The following is a 17,007-nucleotide window of genomic DNA, read 5'->3' as shown; positions in this document are numbered from 1 at the left end:
CGTTGGTCGTGGACAACTAGATTTGAGTGATACCTGCCTAGAAAATTCATTGCAGAATCATAAAAAAAGTAATATAATCGTGTTTATGGTTCATAAATTGATAAATGTCAGATTTGTCAAAAATAATCTAGGCACATTACGTTTTATTGTGTTGAATTTCAGTGTTTTTTTTTTTTCGTTTCCTGTGATATGTACTTAAATTTTAATTAATTCAACAGATATATCAGTGCTGGTTACCATGGAGCTGACGATTTAAAAGCGGTCGTAAATTCTATGGAATACCTTCATATTCCAGTGCAGTCAGTTAATAGTAGTAAGTGGCGCTTTTAACTATTTTATATCAGCTTTGTAATAGTTTTTTCATAACACGTGTGTTCCCCGTATGCGTGCGCTGTTATTAAGACTCCGTCATTACTTTGCTAACGGCCAGATTTCATTTGCATACAATTCTTTGTGCCTGTTATTCATAGTTTACTAATATGGCCTGCAGTTGTTAGTTGAGATTATCCTGTGATTATTAGTGTAAGTATAGATTTTCAAATCAGTTGTCAGCTATGAAGGAACCTCTAATTGACAGCCAGGTATATATTTTATATAACATTTTTCGTAATGTGGGTAGTATTTGAAAAAAGAAAATTATTTTATCCCTTTTTGATACTTATGTAAATGATACAAAGGGTCAATGTTCAGTCCGCAGTTGAGAAGTATGTATAGAAATGAAGAAATGTGACACTTGCCGTCTCCGTACCGAACGGAGGGCTTCGGACAGCCGGCTGGTCACCGAGGACTGTGACCCCCTCATTGACTCGCCCGTAGTCTCCCAGGACGAGCCTTACGAAAATTGTATCTTTGTAAGAATGATTCAGTTATTGTAGTTAGTGTTTGGTGCACTGTTTTTCGTTGGTGCACATTTTTGAAATTTTTCTTTAGTAAATTAGCTATTTTATTTAGTATTTTTTCATAGCTAGACAAATAGTAGGTGTCATATGTACCTAGTGTACATTAGAGCTTCTATTTCTTTATAATTTTCTTACGATTATTCCACAAATGATGTTCTAAAGCTTAAATTTAATTTCAGGTCATTAGTATATTTTTTTAATGCTTGAGGTACTAAAGGCCATAACTTGAACATGGATTTAGCTTAAATAATTGTCTAACTTTTCCATGAAGCTGCTTATTCTCAAGAAGTAATACGTATTTTGCATGATTCATACTTGACTAATAACAATAGTTAAGTATTTTCGTTTTGTGTTTGTGTTATAAGCAAATAATGTTGATATGTATGTATTAATTTTTTAGCTTTGTTCCCATTGCCATTGATTTTAATTTAAACTATTAAAAAGCACAGGCAATCATCATTTAATAAAATCAACATACTAGTAGCATTATATATTAAAATCAATTTTTGTCAACTATGTGTCTTACTGGGACAACCTTAGCTTATTAGATGCTGGAGTCTTAGCTATATACACTAGCACACCACTGTTAGAGCCTAATTTTATTACATGACTATTTTTGAAAATTCCATTCCGTATAATAAGTTATCAAAAAAGCTGTGGTGCTCTTCTGATCTTGCGCTCGGGAGCGGCACACTGCATCCCTGGTAGTGCCGGTGACTCTCTGTCACATTTTTTTATCATAATAATTTATACATGCTCATGTCACAAATCTTAAAAATCACATACAAATTAGCCTGTACAGACATTGGGAATATAATATCTTACAATTTACATTAAAAAAAAAACAATTAAATAAAAAGTCCAATAAAAATTGAAAAAATAAGATAATGTGAACTCAAAACTAAGTACTACTACTGGGGTATTGTGTAATCTGTGGTACTACACAACAAATAAATTGGAAAAAAATAAAGGGACAACCTTCATTTTTCATTACATTTTCATCCACATATTTCATTCATTCAAACAAAATGGTAAACATTTAAGAATAATGTACACAGCGAACATTCCTAGTTTATGATCATGCAAACAAATGGCCATGTTATCAGAGGAGACAAGCAAAGACACCTAACTCTTTGATCAGTAGGTAAATAGCTTAATGATTTTAAATAGATTATAATAAGCCTAGGTAACTGTGGTAGGTGTACCTATAAGAAAGATTACTATTGCTATGGGAAGTAGATAGTGGGAAGTAGCCAGAATTATAACATGCTGGGAAGACGATAGCGGGAAGAATCACCAGTATATTAATTTCCCAGTCTCTCTCATCTGAGCACTTTCACGGTTTCTTCCTCAGCCATTGGCCCAGGGTCGAAGCCCAAGGCCGGCTTTCCTACTTATGTCTCCGTTAACAGGGTCGTCGGCATCCCTAGTTGTCAGACCATTGACACATTTGATGTTCCACTATTTTCCCCTTTCCCTTTATTGACTTTGTGTGACAAGTATTTAACACGCACGTTGAGAGAGTTTTCTATCGGTTGATGTGATATCTAACTTCAGAGCATAGGTTATCAAAAGTCTCTTCGTTATGCCTCGATCACATGTGCCGAGGAAACGGGCGAGACAATGCCTTCGTCGACTCGAATGAACATTGTGTAGTTTGTATAAGTGGTTTTATTTACCATAATGTATTACAAATACTGTCTTTAGAGTGTTAAGATTAGGAAGTTAAGCGGTTACTCGCTAGCTTTCCCGCCTGAAACTTTTTACTGTCCGTTTACTCGCTACTTGTGTTCAAGGCGTTAGTTACACTCATACAACTATTACACTAATGTGGCATTTCAACTTTGCATCCACTCTACGTAGGTTTGCTTACCTTGTATCAAACGCATAGACTGTTCCCCCGTTTATGTTGTTAAATGCACTTTGAATGCATGCGATTTTGAACCTTATTGACATCACCTTTTTTATACCGGATGTCTTAGACGTAACCTTTTTTCTTGACTCAAAAATGATAGTGAAATTAGAATAAAATTTCATTTTTCCGTTCAACACGTGAGTTTATGGTGCGTTGTGTGAGAAAGAAAAAAACTGTTAAAATTAAATAACGTTAAAAAAATATTTAGTTTTACACTTGGCCAGTTTAATATTGGTTGTACCTATTTTGATACCAGGACGAATAGACAGCAACTGTAGTATATTTAGATGTCGTTATATGCAACGGAAACAAAGTAAATTTGAAAACAGTCAAAATAAATTCAATTCTATCAGGTTTTAAAAATAATATTCTATTTTAAAAATTGTTTTTTTTTCGTACGTCTATTAGTTACTAAACAAATAGACCAGCCGTCCAACCATGTTAAAGCTTACAGTCGTTGCTTGCGTTTGAATAGTGATTCCAACGAGAAACACGCCTTATCACGTCCTTCAATTGAATCCGATGATATAGGTACACTTATTACAGTCATTACTTGAGTGAGACACGGACACGGCCGTATCGCCACACCTTTTGATTGCGCGGCAAATTGACGATCGTAAAATGTCAGTGGCATTCTTCCTGGAAATCATCAAGTGACAATGAAAAAGAAAATAAAAATCACACAAACTCCTAGAAAGGTAAATAATTTTGAATTTGTATGAGTTTTGTTTGTGGCCAGTGCTGTTTTGTTGTGTTGTTTTGTGTGTTATTTTACAAGTTGGTAGGATTTTATTTTTACAAGCCTAGTCTTGGGTGGTTTTGCAACTCAATTTTGAATTAGATATCTTCAACCGATTGAGCTGCAATTTTGTACACGTTTACTTTGAATGACAATGCATTATTGTGATAAGCATGACCGGATGGTACACCCAGGAACGGATCCCAACGAGGGAACTCCTCAACGGTGCAGTGCAGTAATGCACTGTAATGAGTTTTTGTCACGCATTGAATGCAATTAAGATCTCTCTAACAATAATAAAAGGTCAAAAATTAAAAAAAATATATATTTTATACTGAATGAAACAAATTACGAAAAGTATGTACGTTTTATAAAAATGCTCAGTTAATTTGAGCTCTTTTTGAATAATCCCTTTTTTTATTAAATGTGAAACGGGATGGAATTAATGTTTTCATAGGTTTAAAAAATGAATCACTTTATTACCTAACCTAGCTTATTTTTTAATTCTGTTTTTATAAGTTTGCGCATGTTGTGTAATCACAATGCTCATTACACCGTTGTTATGAATAATTTTGCATTATTTTGAATTAAGTAGGTATGTAATTTTATAATACACTGCTTGCTTACCCTAGTTGATTCCGTAATTTGGTTAACTAGTAACCCAGGACGCCACTCTGATTGAAGGTTAAATGGCATTTAATGTCATTCATTTAATTGTACTTCATTTGAAGCATTCATTTCAAAGAATGAACATTAGCTGTGCAGAAAAACAGTTCACGTGATATTAATTATTAATACATTTTTTCTGCATTCTACGGATTGAATATTTATTTAATTTTCTGTTTTAATATTTTTGTTAAAACTATGACAGATTTCCTGCGATATATTACGATATACCTACATACTATTTTCGGAAATATAATAATAGATACGTAGATTTAATTAACTAAACCCGTCACTAACCTAGTCCAATTTAAACACAGATTTAATTATCCCGAGGATAGAAAAATATACATGGTGATTTTATTTAAATACTTCAAGAATATCAACACAGTCGTATTAGTATGAAATCCCATTATAACAATTAAGCACTACACAAAGTTTTGCACAGATTGTAAAAACAACAAACGTTTTTGTCTCATAAAAATAATCAAAATCAGTTGTGAATGGTTTTTTTTTATTTGTGTATTTGATAAACTGTGAAACTGCTGTGAAATTAGAAGAATTGTTTTTGTTATAAGATAGCTTATGTCACGATGGCTATTATAGGTCATATGTATCACACCTAAATGAGCTCAGTTTCAGGGCACAACTAGTAACTTTTTCATCTTGTTCTTTGTCCGTTTCCCACATTAGGTAAGGTCGGCTTTCTTAATTTTTGTGTGCCAACACAATCTGTTGAAGGTTAAATTTTCTATGCGCGTGCAAGGGCCGTTCCTTTAAAAGGGTTATAACCTTCAAAGTCAGGTGGTAACCGGCCGTAACATCACACAGCCAAAAATTTATCTCCCAATTATGAAGTTTAAAATAATGTAACACTCTGTACAATATCAGGCCGCTCGTCGCGAGATAACCATAGATAACGACTCGCGTGGGCGGCACCCAAATTGTCACAACCAGAGCAATTAGCGGCGTACTGTCATATAGCGATGTTCGGGATGTTCCATAACAAGCCTACATAAATATCTTGTCGGTAAGGCCGAAAAGATGATCAGTTAAATATGTCACGCACACAGTTTAAATGTGTGTGTTTGTGCTAGGAAAACATTTTTCACGAAGGCGGTGCATGTCTTTTCCTACCACACCTGTATACAATCCCCGTTATTGATAAAAAAATAAAGCATACTTTTAGCTTATACAGATATACTTTTGGCTTATACAGATCTTTATAAAGATCTGTATATATAATATATATAGCCAAATATAAGCCAAATTTTGTAAAGTAACAAAACGATACTAACCAAACATACCTAGCATAAAGTATTCTTTAACTTTTTTATACAAATTTCTGCCTTATTTTCATTCACATTAAGACTTTCATAACATTCCCAACAGACACAAGAAATGGTGGTGTATAAGTTCTCCGCTGTCACTTTTTCCCGCCATTTATGCGATGATCGGTCAATTAAAAATCGGAACTCGATATTAAAATGATGAATTTTAATCGTTGTCTATACCCCGCTGCCTTTGTTAGCCATAGTAAAGTAATACAGTAGACGCAGATTTGGCAGCGAAACGATAGTATAATCTGGCCATAAAGATAACTTTATTTATTATTTATGCGTCGTAAAAAGATTAGATTTCTGTTTAATTTTATGTGACGCTATCGGTTAGTATGTGACCAGTTTATAGATTTTCAAAAATAGTTAATTTTAGAATTATACTTGTGTTCCTCTCTGACTAGCGATGGTTATCTGTAGCTGTCAATCTTCCATACTCCTTTCTATTTCTGGCGACGCAAAATAATTATAACAAAAAATACAAAATTAAGTACCAGATTTTCCGCCCTTTTCGATCGTGATGTGAAGTCCCGCGTATCGTCACAACTTTCATTAGAGTTAATAAGATGTCTCTTTGTTTTTGCTTCGCGATTGCTCTACTAGTATGTCTTGCCGAAAGTACATATATTTTAACATAATATGTATGTATGTATTTATTGTTCGTGCAGTCATGCGGCATCTGCACGAAGTTGCAGAAGTGCATGTCGCGTATATGTACTGTTTGTGTGTGCAGTATGAACTCTTTTTTGTATTTTTGATTACCCAACGCCCATGTTCCTCTCCTGCCATCTCCTGTTTCTGGTTCAATAATTTTAGTACTGTACGATATAGAGTTCAATAAATAGACCGTAATTGATTGTTCAAAGCAATTTCTTGCATTTTTATAAACTAATTTATAGTTGTATAATTTTATTAAATATGTATTGTTCGTGCAATAGTGCGGCATCTGCACGATGATCCCGTCGTGCATGTCGCTGTTGTTGATTTATGCGGACCATATGTTTAATATGTATTGTTCGTGCAGTCGTGCGGCATCTGCACGATGTTTCCGTCGTGCATGTCGCTGTTGTCGCGTCGCTCGGAGCAGCGCGCGCCGCGCCCCGGGCAGGCGGAGGTCGTGCTCAATGTGTACGACATGTACTGGACCAACTGGTGAGTATAGTGCAAATAGTCCTTACATATCATAAAAAGTAGTGCCCTTGTCGCGTCTATCTCTCCGTATGAACACGATAAACTGTTATGTTATGGTTTTGCCCGAGCGAAACCGGGACGGGCCGCTAGTAAATAATAAATCAAGATCGTTCCTTATGCAGTCCTCTAGGAATGGAAGAGGAAAATCAAGCTTGGACCTCTCATCGCTCTTGGCGCGATGAGACTCTTAATCTGGACATAACTCCCTTGGTAAGGGAGCAGGTTTCGGCACCATAGGTCATTATCACAAAACTGGTTAAAGAGGCGGGTCTTCTGTACATACCTTTATGTACTTCTGTACATACTTCTGTACATACTTTATGTAAAGCGAAACAAATATGAAATATTTATATCCCAGGTATACGGCGAGTGCAGGCGTGGGTGTGTTCCACAGCGGCGTGCAAGTCCACAGTGCCGAGTGGGCGTACGGTGGTCACCCGTACGCCTTCACCGGCGTCTTCGAGATACAGCCCAAGGACGAGCGCGAGCTGGGCGAACAGTTCCGCTTCCGGTCAGTTATGAGGCTACATGCCTGCACACCAGCGCCACTATCGCATTCACAGTCCGACGGCAAAGTGTTGAAAACGGATCTTTAATTAATTATCTACATTTTTTTGACATTGCATAAAGCTAGTTGACAAACTTTTTATATGACTATTCGAAGGCCCTTATAATAATATAAACACCAGTAAAAAAAAACTGTGCTAATTAATTGTCATTTTAAATTAAAATCACACATTTTTACTATTCATAGTAAATAGTAAAAATGTGTGATTATATAATTATACTTCTTCTTTATTTGGACTCGTCCAAACGCTTCATACTAAATGACACGAATAAGTTACGTAACAACTTGCTAAAGTATTCGCTATGTTAGTTCGACAGCTACATTAAATATTACGCTTATGGTGATGACTTAATAAAAGTTGTTACAAAATTTCATTTTTTTATTATGGTTGAATTTGTTTTTATAATTTCATACTTTTTGAAAGTTGAGCGGGCATGATCTTCCATCTCATGTGTTCGTTTTAGACATCCCACTAATATTATAAAGGCGAAACTTTGTGAGTATGTTTGTTACTTCTTCACGCTCAAAAGACTGGGGCAATTTGTTTTTAATTTGGTTTTGAGGAAGTTGATACATTGGATTAAAGTGCGCGATTCCTGTAAGATTTGGTCAAAAAGTGGCGCTTTATAAAGCAGATGGCGCTCTACTGTGAATATATATTTTTTAATCATAACTTTTTTTTATATTCACGCGGGTAACACCGTGTGCGCGGGCTGCAACAAGTATAGCATAAATATTTTTAAACAAAAATACACACAAATTATCCTAGTACTTTTAGGGACGTTTCCGTCTCTTTTTTGTATAAATACCTACTTTATAGTTCCAAGTAATTAACAATGCAACGGACACTGATAAGCGGGAATTTTGACAGCATTTCCGCTTCCGGTCTGTTTCAAATGTATATATTATTTAAAATCACGATGCAATCTGTCGCGCAACTAGATTGGGTTGCGGGTGTACAAAAGAAATAAAGGATTTAACAACATAAATATAATTAACTTTGTATATTTCTATATACTTGTACCCGCGTAATTAGACTATCAGATTTTTTTGACAAAATTCTACAGGAACCGCGTGCTTTCGGGATATCTTATGTATGGCCCAGCCAGCCAGAGGCAACAAACATACACACAAACTTTCGCCTTTATAAGTGGTATTATATCCATTGCTTACATACTAATATTATAAAGAAAAAATATTTGAATTTATTTTTTTTGTTTGTAATGAATAAACTCAAAACTTCTGAGCCGATGTTAATGAAATTTGGCACAGAGATAGACGAAACATTCAGGAGTAACATAGATTATTTTTTTTCTGATTTTACCCGAGCGAAACCGGGGCGAGCCGTTAGTGTATTTATAGTTTTCCACAGCAAACAATATAGCTATGCTTGTATGTTTTCAGGCAAAGTGTACATATAGGCTATACCGACTTCAGCGAAGAGGAGGTGCGTCGGTTAGTGGCCGAGCTGGGCAAACAGTTCCGCGGTGACAGGTCCGTGTACTTACTCACTATTACCTCTCTAACATGCTGCCTGTGAAGCCCCGAAGCCTAAGGGTCGCAGGAAAAATAAACCTTTGAATTTTGGAATATATTACCTGCCTGACGGCTAGCGTCTTTGGGAATGCTGTTGTGGCCTATCCCTTACGAAATTGAAAAAAACACGAAATAAACGAATTGAATTATGCATAGATCTTTAAAACTACACGACGGATATTGATACGGGTTTTTTTTAATAGACAGTATAATTCCTGAGGAAGGTTTACTGGTATAATTTATTATGGTTTTACGGGCGTGCTAAATTATTTAAAGGATTCATTTTAATATTTCAGATATCACCTTATGAACAACAACTGCAACCATTTCACGTCGGCATTTTGTCTGGTAAGTGTTCTGTTTTTAGGGTTCCGGTGTAAACAAGGGATTGCCTTTTAGATTTGTCTTGTACTTTTGTACCCTCATTGTGTAACAAATTAGACAAATAAAAAAAAATCAGACTTTTTTCAATATTCATTTCGCTATAACTTTTGAACGGCTGAACCGATTTTGATCTAACATACCTAAGAACCACCGCATAAAAATTTGCTATCGAATAAAAAGAACCGCAAAGTCGGTTCACCCGTTTATGAGTTACGGTGCCACGTACACAGACAGACATACTTAGCGGTCAAACTTATAACACCCCTCTTTTTGCGTCGGGGTTTAAAAAATATAGTAATTTAAGTCTGACTACAAAACTAAAATGTCTAAAATATAACCCGCGCCTCCGACCGCGTAAATTTCCCACGGGAACAGTTATAATTCCAGGATAATAGGTAATCTATGTCCTTCTCCACACTTCAAATTATGTACGCAAAATTTCAAGAAGATTGACTAGATAGAGCGTGAAGAGATAACGAAACACACAAACAAACATACTTTCGCATTCATAATATTAGTCAGGATAGTTAGGATTATATAATTGTAGTTAAACAATTTTAGCAGAAAGAATCATAGTTATGTGCTAACAGTTGACTAAACGGATTTTGATGGCCACCGTTTTCGATTTAGCCAACAACATTGTGGAAACTATAATACATTCTAAAAAAAAATCTTCATGTAGTCTAGTATGGTATGATCTATTAAATTAATTTATTATTATTCGCTAAGGAATAAAATAAATTGATAAATAATGTAATGGTACGATATTGTGTGGATATGTAGTGCCTTAAACATATTATCCGTCTATTTTAAGATGTCACGCGCTTTAATGACTATTTCTTTTGTGTCGTTTCATTCTGGAGAGATAATATATTAGACATCGTTTTGTAGTAAAACTGTTATTTATTTAACGAACCCGGTTGACTTACATCAATTTCTATAAAGCCAAGGTCATAATATCCAATCAATAGTCTATAGACACGGAAATTTCAAGAAAGTTTGTAGTAATGGTATCTGGCAGTAGTCTGAAAACTATAAATGCCGACGACCGTGCGAAGTGGTGACGAAAAGGCAGGAAAGCAGGCCCTGGGCTCCAACGCTCAACGGCTGATGAAGTAACCTGGAAAACGCACAGATGAGAGAAACAGAAAAGGTATTAGAAGCATATCGCCAGTTTGAATTTCATAAGTCATATATTCCGTATCTCTCTATCATCTTCGCGTATTCCTGGTTGTATTCGGAGCTATGACACCGTGAAGCCCGGGGCTAACTTAAAAAATAATTCTAAGATTAGGCTCAGATTTTATGCCTGATGTCGTTTTATGATTTTATGCCCTCTTTGGGAATGCCGTCAATGCCTATCAGCTGCCAAGACTATGTTTTTCTTAGTCGCCTCGTACGACATCCACAGGGGAATATGGATTGGTCCCACTTTAGGGCGGGAACCCCAAGCCTTTCTAGCATCAAACAAATGTGATTTCCTTGAATGAAGACTATTCGACGCGAAGATCAACATATGTATAATTAGTTTAATAGTGCCGTGGGAAAGCCATTGTTTCATGAATATTGTAACAGTGACGTAACGTGTCGTGAGCACGCAGCTGGCGAAGGATTTTTTGCAAGCTTTTATTTTTTATATTAATAACTAGTTGGTTTGTTTCTTCATTAAATTCAACTTAAAAGTTGACTGCCACATTCTTGTAAAACTAGTGCTTCAGTAAATTCAAGATCTTTTTTTAGTTTTGACAAATAAATAAATGAAATTGATTAAAAATGTAAATGGTATCCAAAAATCTAATAATGTAATGTATTTACACACACACACACACACTATTAAATATTATTAAATACTACACACCACAATTACATTTATACAGATGCCAACGTAAGCATACATTTATCGATGTCTTGTGAATATATTTGAATACTAGCTAATGCCCGCGACTTCGTTTGCGTGGCCGAATTTAGCTAGACCATTTGATTCTTCTTCAGGTATTCTGGATCTTCGATTTTTGTACCTCAACAGAAAAAAATGCTCAACAGGCTGAACAACTTTTTGTTAAGGCGTCAATTCTTTATTTCCTATAGTATAGCTGGACCATCACGGGTCTGCATCAGGATTTCTAAGATTTTCGATTTTTATACCGCAACAGAATTTTTTTTTCTACTGTTTTATTATATGTATATCCCAGGCGCTGTGTTCCCGCGACATCCCGTCGTGGGTCAATCGCCTCGCGTATGTGAGTTCGTGCGTGCCCTTCCTGCAGCGGTGTCTGCCCAAGTCAGTATACAACATTTTATACAATACAATATGCCCACAAAATTTTCATGGAAAAATATTGTAAATTATCATCATCATATCGAGTGTATATTAGCAATACAATACACTGGTGTCAGATTTTATTCAAGTCGCCTAAAGGCATCTGACATGACTTTTACAACTACTTACCGCTTTCTAGTGGCAAGTGAACTAAGCTGTCAACCAGTGTGCAGGTTTCCTCACGATGTTTTCATTCACGGAAGCAAGTGGTGGTCGATGAAAACTACTATTATATGAGTCAGATTGGTATATAAACTCATATGTCACGAGTAGAATACGAACGTGGGACTTCACTCCCGTGGGAATTTCAAGATAAAAAGTACCCTATGTGTTATTCCAGGTTATTTTATACCAGTGTACCAAATTGTATAACAATCGGTCCAGTAGATAATGCGTGAAGAGGTAACAAATAAACACTTACTTTCCCATTTATAATATTAATTGGGATATTGACAAATCACACACACATTGAGTTAGTCCCAAAGTAAGTTGTTATGGGTCTTATGGGAGACTAAACTCAACGATACTACATTCTATAATATATACATATAGATAAACATCCAAGCCCCAGGTCAATCTGAAAAAGTTCATTTTCCATGACCTGACCTGACCGGGGATCGAACCCGGGTCCTCCTGTGTAGCAGTCCGTCGTCAACCATTCTGCTGACAGCTGCCAAACCTAGTTGAATCCTTTCATTATTCTCTTATGTTCATGTCCCTTCTGCTTCTTCTTCATATTTTTCAGCTTTTGCAAAGTTAGTGTGTAAAATTTGTTTGATATATAAATGAATAAATATTGGCAGAGAGTGGCTGACGCCGGCGGCGCTGCAGCAGTCGCTGGCGGCGCACTCGCGCTCCTCGTCCCCCGCCTCCCCCCACACGCCGCATTAGCTACGTGAGTATACTCTCACACACACACTCACTCAACTTAAACTGAGAAAGACTTCCATTTCGCTCGTAAAAGAGAAATATTTCCCTATTATAATACGTACATGGGATATTGATGAAATTTGGAATGAATGTAATGAAAAGACTCGCATGTAGAAAAAAAAGTAGCCTATTTTTTTCACCACCATTTTTGTCAATGTTTTCAAAAATCACCCCCCAAATGTCACAAATTGGGGGGTGAAAGTTTGTAAGAAAATCACGTCTGTTCCGCTTTCGCAGAAAAATTAACGCGGGCAAAAACTAGTTACGAACAAATGTTCTTCTTTCCGACAGACGGGGCCCTGACGTGGAGCAGATGAACAGACAAGTCTCGTAGCACTGTTGGCGCATTGTCGATAGCTCTCACACATTACTGTATCTTACATGTTAAACTTGTTGCGTTATCCTGGTCCGAAAATTTGAATCCAAAATTCTTTATCCAATTTAGGATTATATACATCACTTATTGACGTCAAAAATTACTTAAAACCAAGTCTACCGCCTACTTCAGAAGCGCAGGTGAAGAAGAAGCGGCAACAACTTCACCGCAGCCTTTTCTCCAAACACGTCTATTGACAAATGTGATTAATTAAAAAAAAGATTTTACCCTATAATGCTCAATGTCTATGTAAAAATGTGTAACAAATTGACTGACGAAGGAATATTTAAACTGTTAATTAATAAAAGTTCGCGATTAATTTAGCACCTCCTCCTTTTTTCGAAGTCGGTTAAAAAGAGTCAATCTGGCAGTCTGTTCCGCTTACGTTAAGGTCGTAATCACATTTCAATGGTTTTTCGCTATTAGTTTTTAATAAGAAATGCGCAAGATGAGAAATCATTGAGTAAGACCAAAAAAGTGTGAAATTTTGATAATTATTATCTCTATTATTTCCTCAGCCATGAACCGTCGGATGAGCCCAGAATCCGCTTTCCTACTTTTTCTACAAACTTTTATTATTTTCCCATTATTCGTGAGAATTTCGATTAAAGATTTTTATAAAAATTGAAAGATTGAAGCCAGGATAACCTAACAAATAATATCGTTCTGCGAACTGTTGTTTATCCAAGGTCCAACATGCTGTTGAAAGCATTTAATGGTCAACTCTAGATACGACTGCATTTCTACATTCAAATATTTGGTTTCTTAAAATTGAGAAATTATTATAACTTTACTATAAGTACATTTATGTGTGGGTTTTTAGTGAGTCGTTAGGAAGCCATATTCATACATTTCAATTTAAACATCTATGTTTTTGTTTTACGCTTAATCCGCTCAAATCTTTTTTTTTATGTATGTTTTTTTTAAGTATAAAGATCTTGGGAAAGAAAGGTTTTATTATATGTCATAAAGAATAGGTTTTATCATATAACAATATATGTACACGATGTTACAAAATATCTATATACAAAGTGAAGAAAACTGATTTTTAAAGAAACATTTTTTTGCCATTGCAATACCTAATAGTCAAGATTGGTTGATAAACACCCAGTGTTGCCAACCGACAGGAGACAGAGCGTTCATTTATTTTCTTCACTTTCTTGACAGACTATACATACGGAATGGTAAGTTCTACGTTGGTCCAGTACGCGAAGTTTCAAGTTAATATTGTAAAAAGTATTCGTAAATCGCGCCCACTGTTACAAATACGAAAGTTTACGAGCACTCTTTTTAGAAGTGTTACTTATAGGTAGCTATATTACCACTTCGTATGTATACAGATGTATTGCAACACCGCGCGCAGTGTAAATTGTTCCGAATTTTTATTCATACCATTGTTTTTTAACTCTTTTTTATATAGCAATATTGTCGTATCAAGATGGCGCTTGCTCACTAGCGCCACCATTGCATTTTTATCGATATTGAATTCATTGCGAAAACGAAATCCCACAGGATATTATGTTACGGTAGATGAAAGTTTTTATCAGAAAGTATTGGAGTTTTGCATTATACAAAGTGTAGTCTCAATTTACGACAAAGATTTTTGTGAATTGTTGCAACTGCGTCCAATAGAAAACTTTAATGCTATCTAATAAAATCAAGTGTAACATAATTTGCAGTACCACTTTTTTAGATTTCGTTTGTAAATAAAATAAATTGTGACGATGGCGCTAGTGCGCGCGCGGGCCCCGTAGTGAACAAGTCTATATTTGTCACGTTAGTTTTAGTCAAAGTATATCTTGTTTTCCCATGGAATTCTATTCATTATGTCATCTATATACGTAGTTTAGTCGTCCGTCCGGTGTTCTCTCTATGTATTTATGTATAAGACTGGCATTGCATTTAATGTTTCGAAAAATGCACAAAACCAATGACCACCACCGCCGCTACGACGTCCGCGAATCCACTGTCAATATTGTACTTTTTTAATTACGATTTTTTGCTAAACGCCCAGATTTATCCGCATAAAAAAGTTAAAACCTGTGTATTTTGTCTCGTTCTAGCAACGTGTTGTAAAGTGAATTTGGGACAAAATATATTTTAACTAATAGGTTCTAACATTTTTATGAATAACCATAATTGAGTAGTAATTTGGTTTTTACACTAGTACATATTGACCTCATTAACTACAAACATAGAGGTTATGTTTTTTTTAAAATTACGTTGGACTAATCCAAGACAAACAAGTGCCATCGTCTTAGTCGTGAAATTATTAGGTAATTTGTATAATATACTATACTATAAAATATGTCTAAACCTTAATGAATTTGTTGAATCGATAAATAAATTGTAAATATGTGTTATGTAGGCCACGTTGAATTAAAATAAATCGATTGATGTTTCGACTATATTAAGATCTGGTTAAAATTGTATTAGGGTTTGAAGGAATTTCCCCAAAATGTTACATGGGATTCGAATGTTAAAATTTGGATATAGTTACATACATAAAAATTTAATAAAACTTGGTGTAATCACTTCATACATTTATCTTGTCTTGTATTTTATCAAAATTTGTGAACTTTTGTTGATAGTAACCAAAATTGGGTTGTATAGTAAAAGTGTAATATTTTAAGTAAATGAATGAATTTATGTTTAATATAGATTTGAATTGACAATGCGCCAATAATTATTGTGAAAACACATCCGGGACAGGTGAGTGAATGTACGTAGAGTGTGTGCCTTAAGATGGCCACTCATTGGTTACATTAGAAAACAAAATCTTTAAATAGTGTTTTAATTATGTTTTTAACTCTCTTATTTATGGAAGAAGTTAAAACCAATTTCAGTCTCATTCTTTTAATGCCAAATACCGCAAACCAAATAACGGGAAGGAAAAAACATAATTTGAAAAAGTCTGTCGACTTCTCCGTCGATAATCACAGGTGAGTCCCGTATTTTCATTAACACATCACATTAATATGTTTTAACTTTTTCTGGTGATATAAAAAAATCGGTTTTTTCAAATTTATTACAATAAAACTGCGAACCAAAAATGGTGTTGGCAAATTTTACAAATCACTTTCCCTAAAATTGAACTTTATGTCACAGTAATAGGGTTCAAAACAACACAGTGAAATAAATTAAAACACGATTTTAAGATAAAAAAAGAAAAAAGAAGAATCAAATGTAACCAAGTGCCCTGAAGGTCCCTATTCGTGTTATGTGCCACTTCACCTTCTGTGTTTCAAAGTGTTTGCTCGATAAATTAACCTTTTGACGGACACTAAACGAGACTTAAAAGAAATTAAATATTTATAACGTCTGTAGACGTAAAGCGTCTTGCAAAGGGTTTAAATATTGTTTTTGTACAGGGTGACATTTGCATGATCGCTCAATGTATGAAAGACGAAATTTTTGTAAATTGATTTTATTAAAGTTTCATGTTCGAAATGTTGTGAAATTTTTGCTAATAATTTAGTCGCCCTGTATAACATACATAATTTTTACGTGTAAAGAAATGGTTTTACGCCGAGCGAAACAGTTACGCCCGGCGTAAACTGAACTCTGCATGTTACATGGCATAGTGGAATCATGACTGGTGATAATACTATACTGAGTTATTTTTATTTATTGAACCTTTTTTACATTTTCTTTTCATAAAGGCTCAGTTTAAAACCAAAGATTGTTCAGTGTATGTTAATTGGGCTCCCTTTACAGCGCTGCATCGTAATGATCCAAGTTTCATATTTTCTATGTTTCAAGTCAATAAATATTTTAATATACTCATAAAAAAATTAAAACTTGTATTAGTTGAATGATTTGTTTCGCTTTTCAATGTGAATTCTTGTAAATTGAGACAAAATCAAAACATTAGGGTAGATGACAAGGTCAGAAAATTGTAAAAAATATATGCTCTAGATAAAATAGATATATTTAAAACCATTGTGATAATTCATAGACTGTAACAATGCTGCTGGAACATTATACGAACATTTAAAGTTAATTCGAAAGTAATATGCAATAATAATGCCTTCGTATAGTCAAGTAGAAAATATCATCTACCCTATTGTCACTAAAATAGGTTTTATTTTTTATGAATTAAGTAGTGATCAAATATGCCGTTATTTTGTAATCATGACAATTTTAATT

At 34.9% G+C, this 17,007-nt stretch overlaps 1 protein-coding gene across 3 annotated transcripts; it reads left to right on the top strand.

The window, feature by feature from the left end:
* Nucleotides 1-95: 95 nt before the first annotated feature.
* Nucleotides 96-16,652, top strand: LOC128681050 (uncharacterized protein). 3 transcript variants are annotated; one of them, XM_053764592.2, is made up of 9 exons: nucleotides 96-313; nucleotides 691-851; nucleotides 6,578-6,705; nucleotides 7,103-7,255; nucleotides 8,717-8,806; nucleotides 9,145-9,196; nucleotides 11,425-11,513; nucleotides 12,356-12,447; nucleotides 12,774-16,652. In XM_053764592.2, exons 2-8 carry the CDS (start codon nucleotides 717-719, stop codon nucleotides 12,441-12,443), a joined length of 735 nt encoding a protein of 244 aa, XP_053620567.1. In that variant the 5' UTR covers nucleotides 96-313; nucleotides 691-716; the 3' UTR covers nucleotides 12,444-12,447; nucleotides 12,774-16,652. The 3 variants fall into 3 exon arrangements, with proteins under 3 accessions (XP_053620567.1, XP_053620569.1, XP_053620568.1); XM_053764594.2 differs by lacking the exon at nucleotides 691-851 and having other exon boundaries at nucleotides 98-313; XM_053764593.1 differs by lacking the exons at nucleotides 96-313; nucleotides 691-851 and adding an exon at nucleotides 3,376-3,512.
* Nucleotides 16,653-17,007: the final 355 nt, after the last annotated feature.

The sequence above is a fragment of the Plodia interpunctella genome, chromosome 26 (genome assembly GCF_027563975.2).
Source record: "Plodia interpunctella isolate USDA-ARS_2022_Savannah chromosome 26, ilPloInte3.2, whole genome shotgun sequence".
In the NCBI taxonomy this organism is placed as follows: Eukaryota; Metazoa; Arthropoda; class Insecta; order Lepidoptera; family Pyralidae; genus Plodia; species Plodia interpunctella.
Note: the sequence above shows the minus strand (reverse complement) of the source record. Positions and strands in the feature narration are given on the sequence as shown.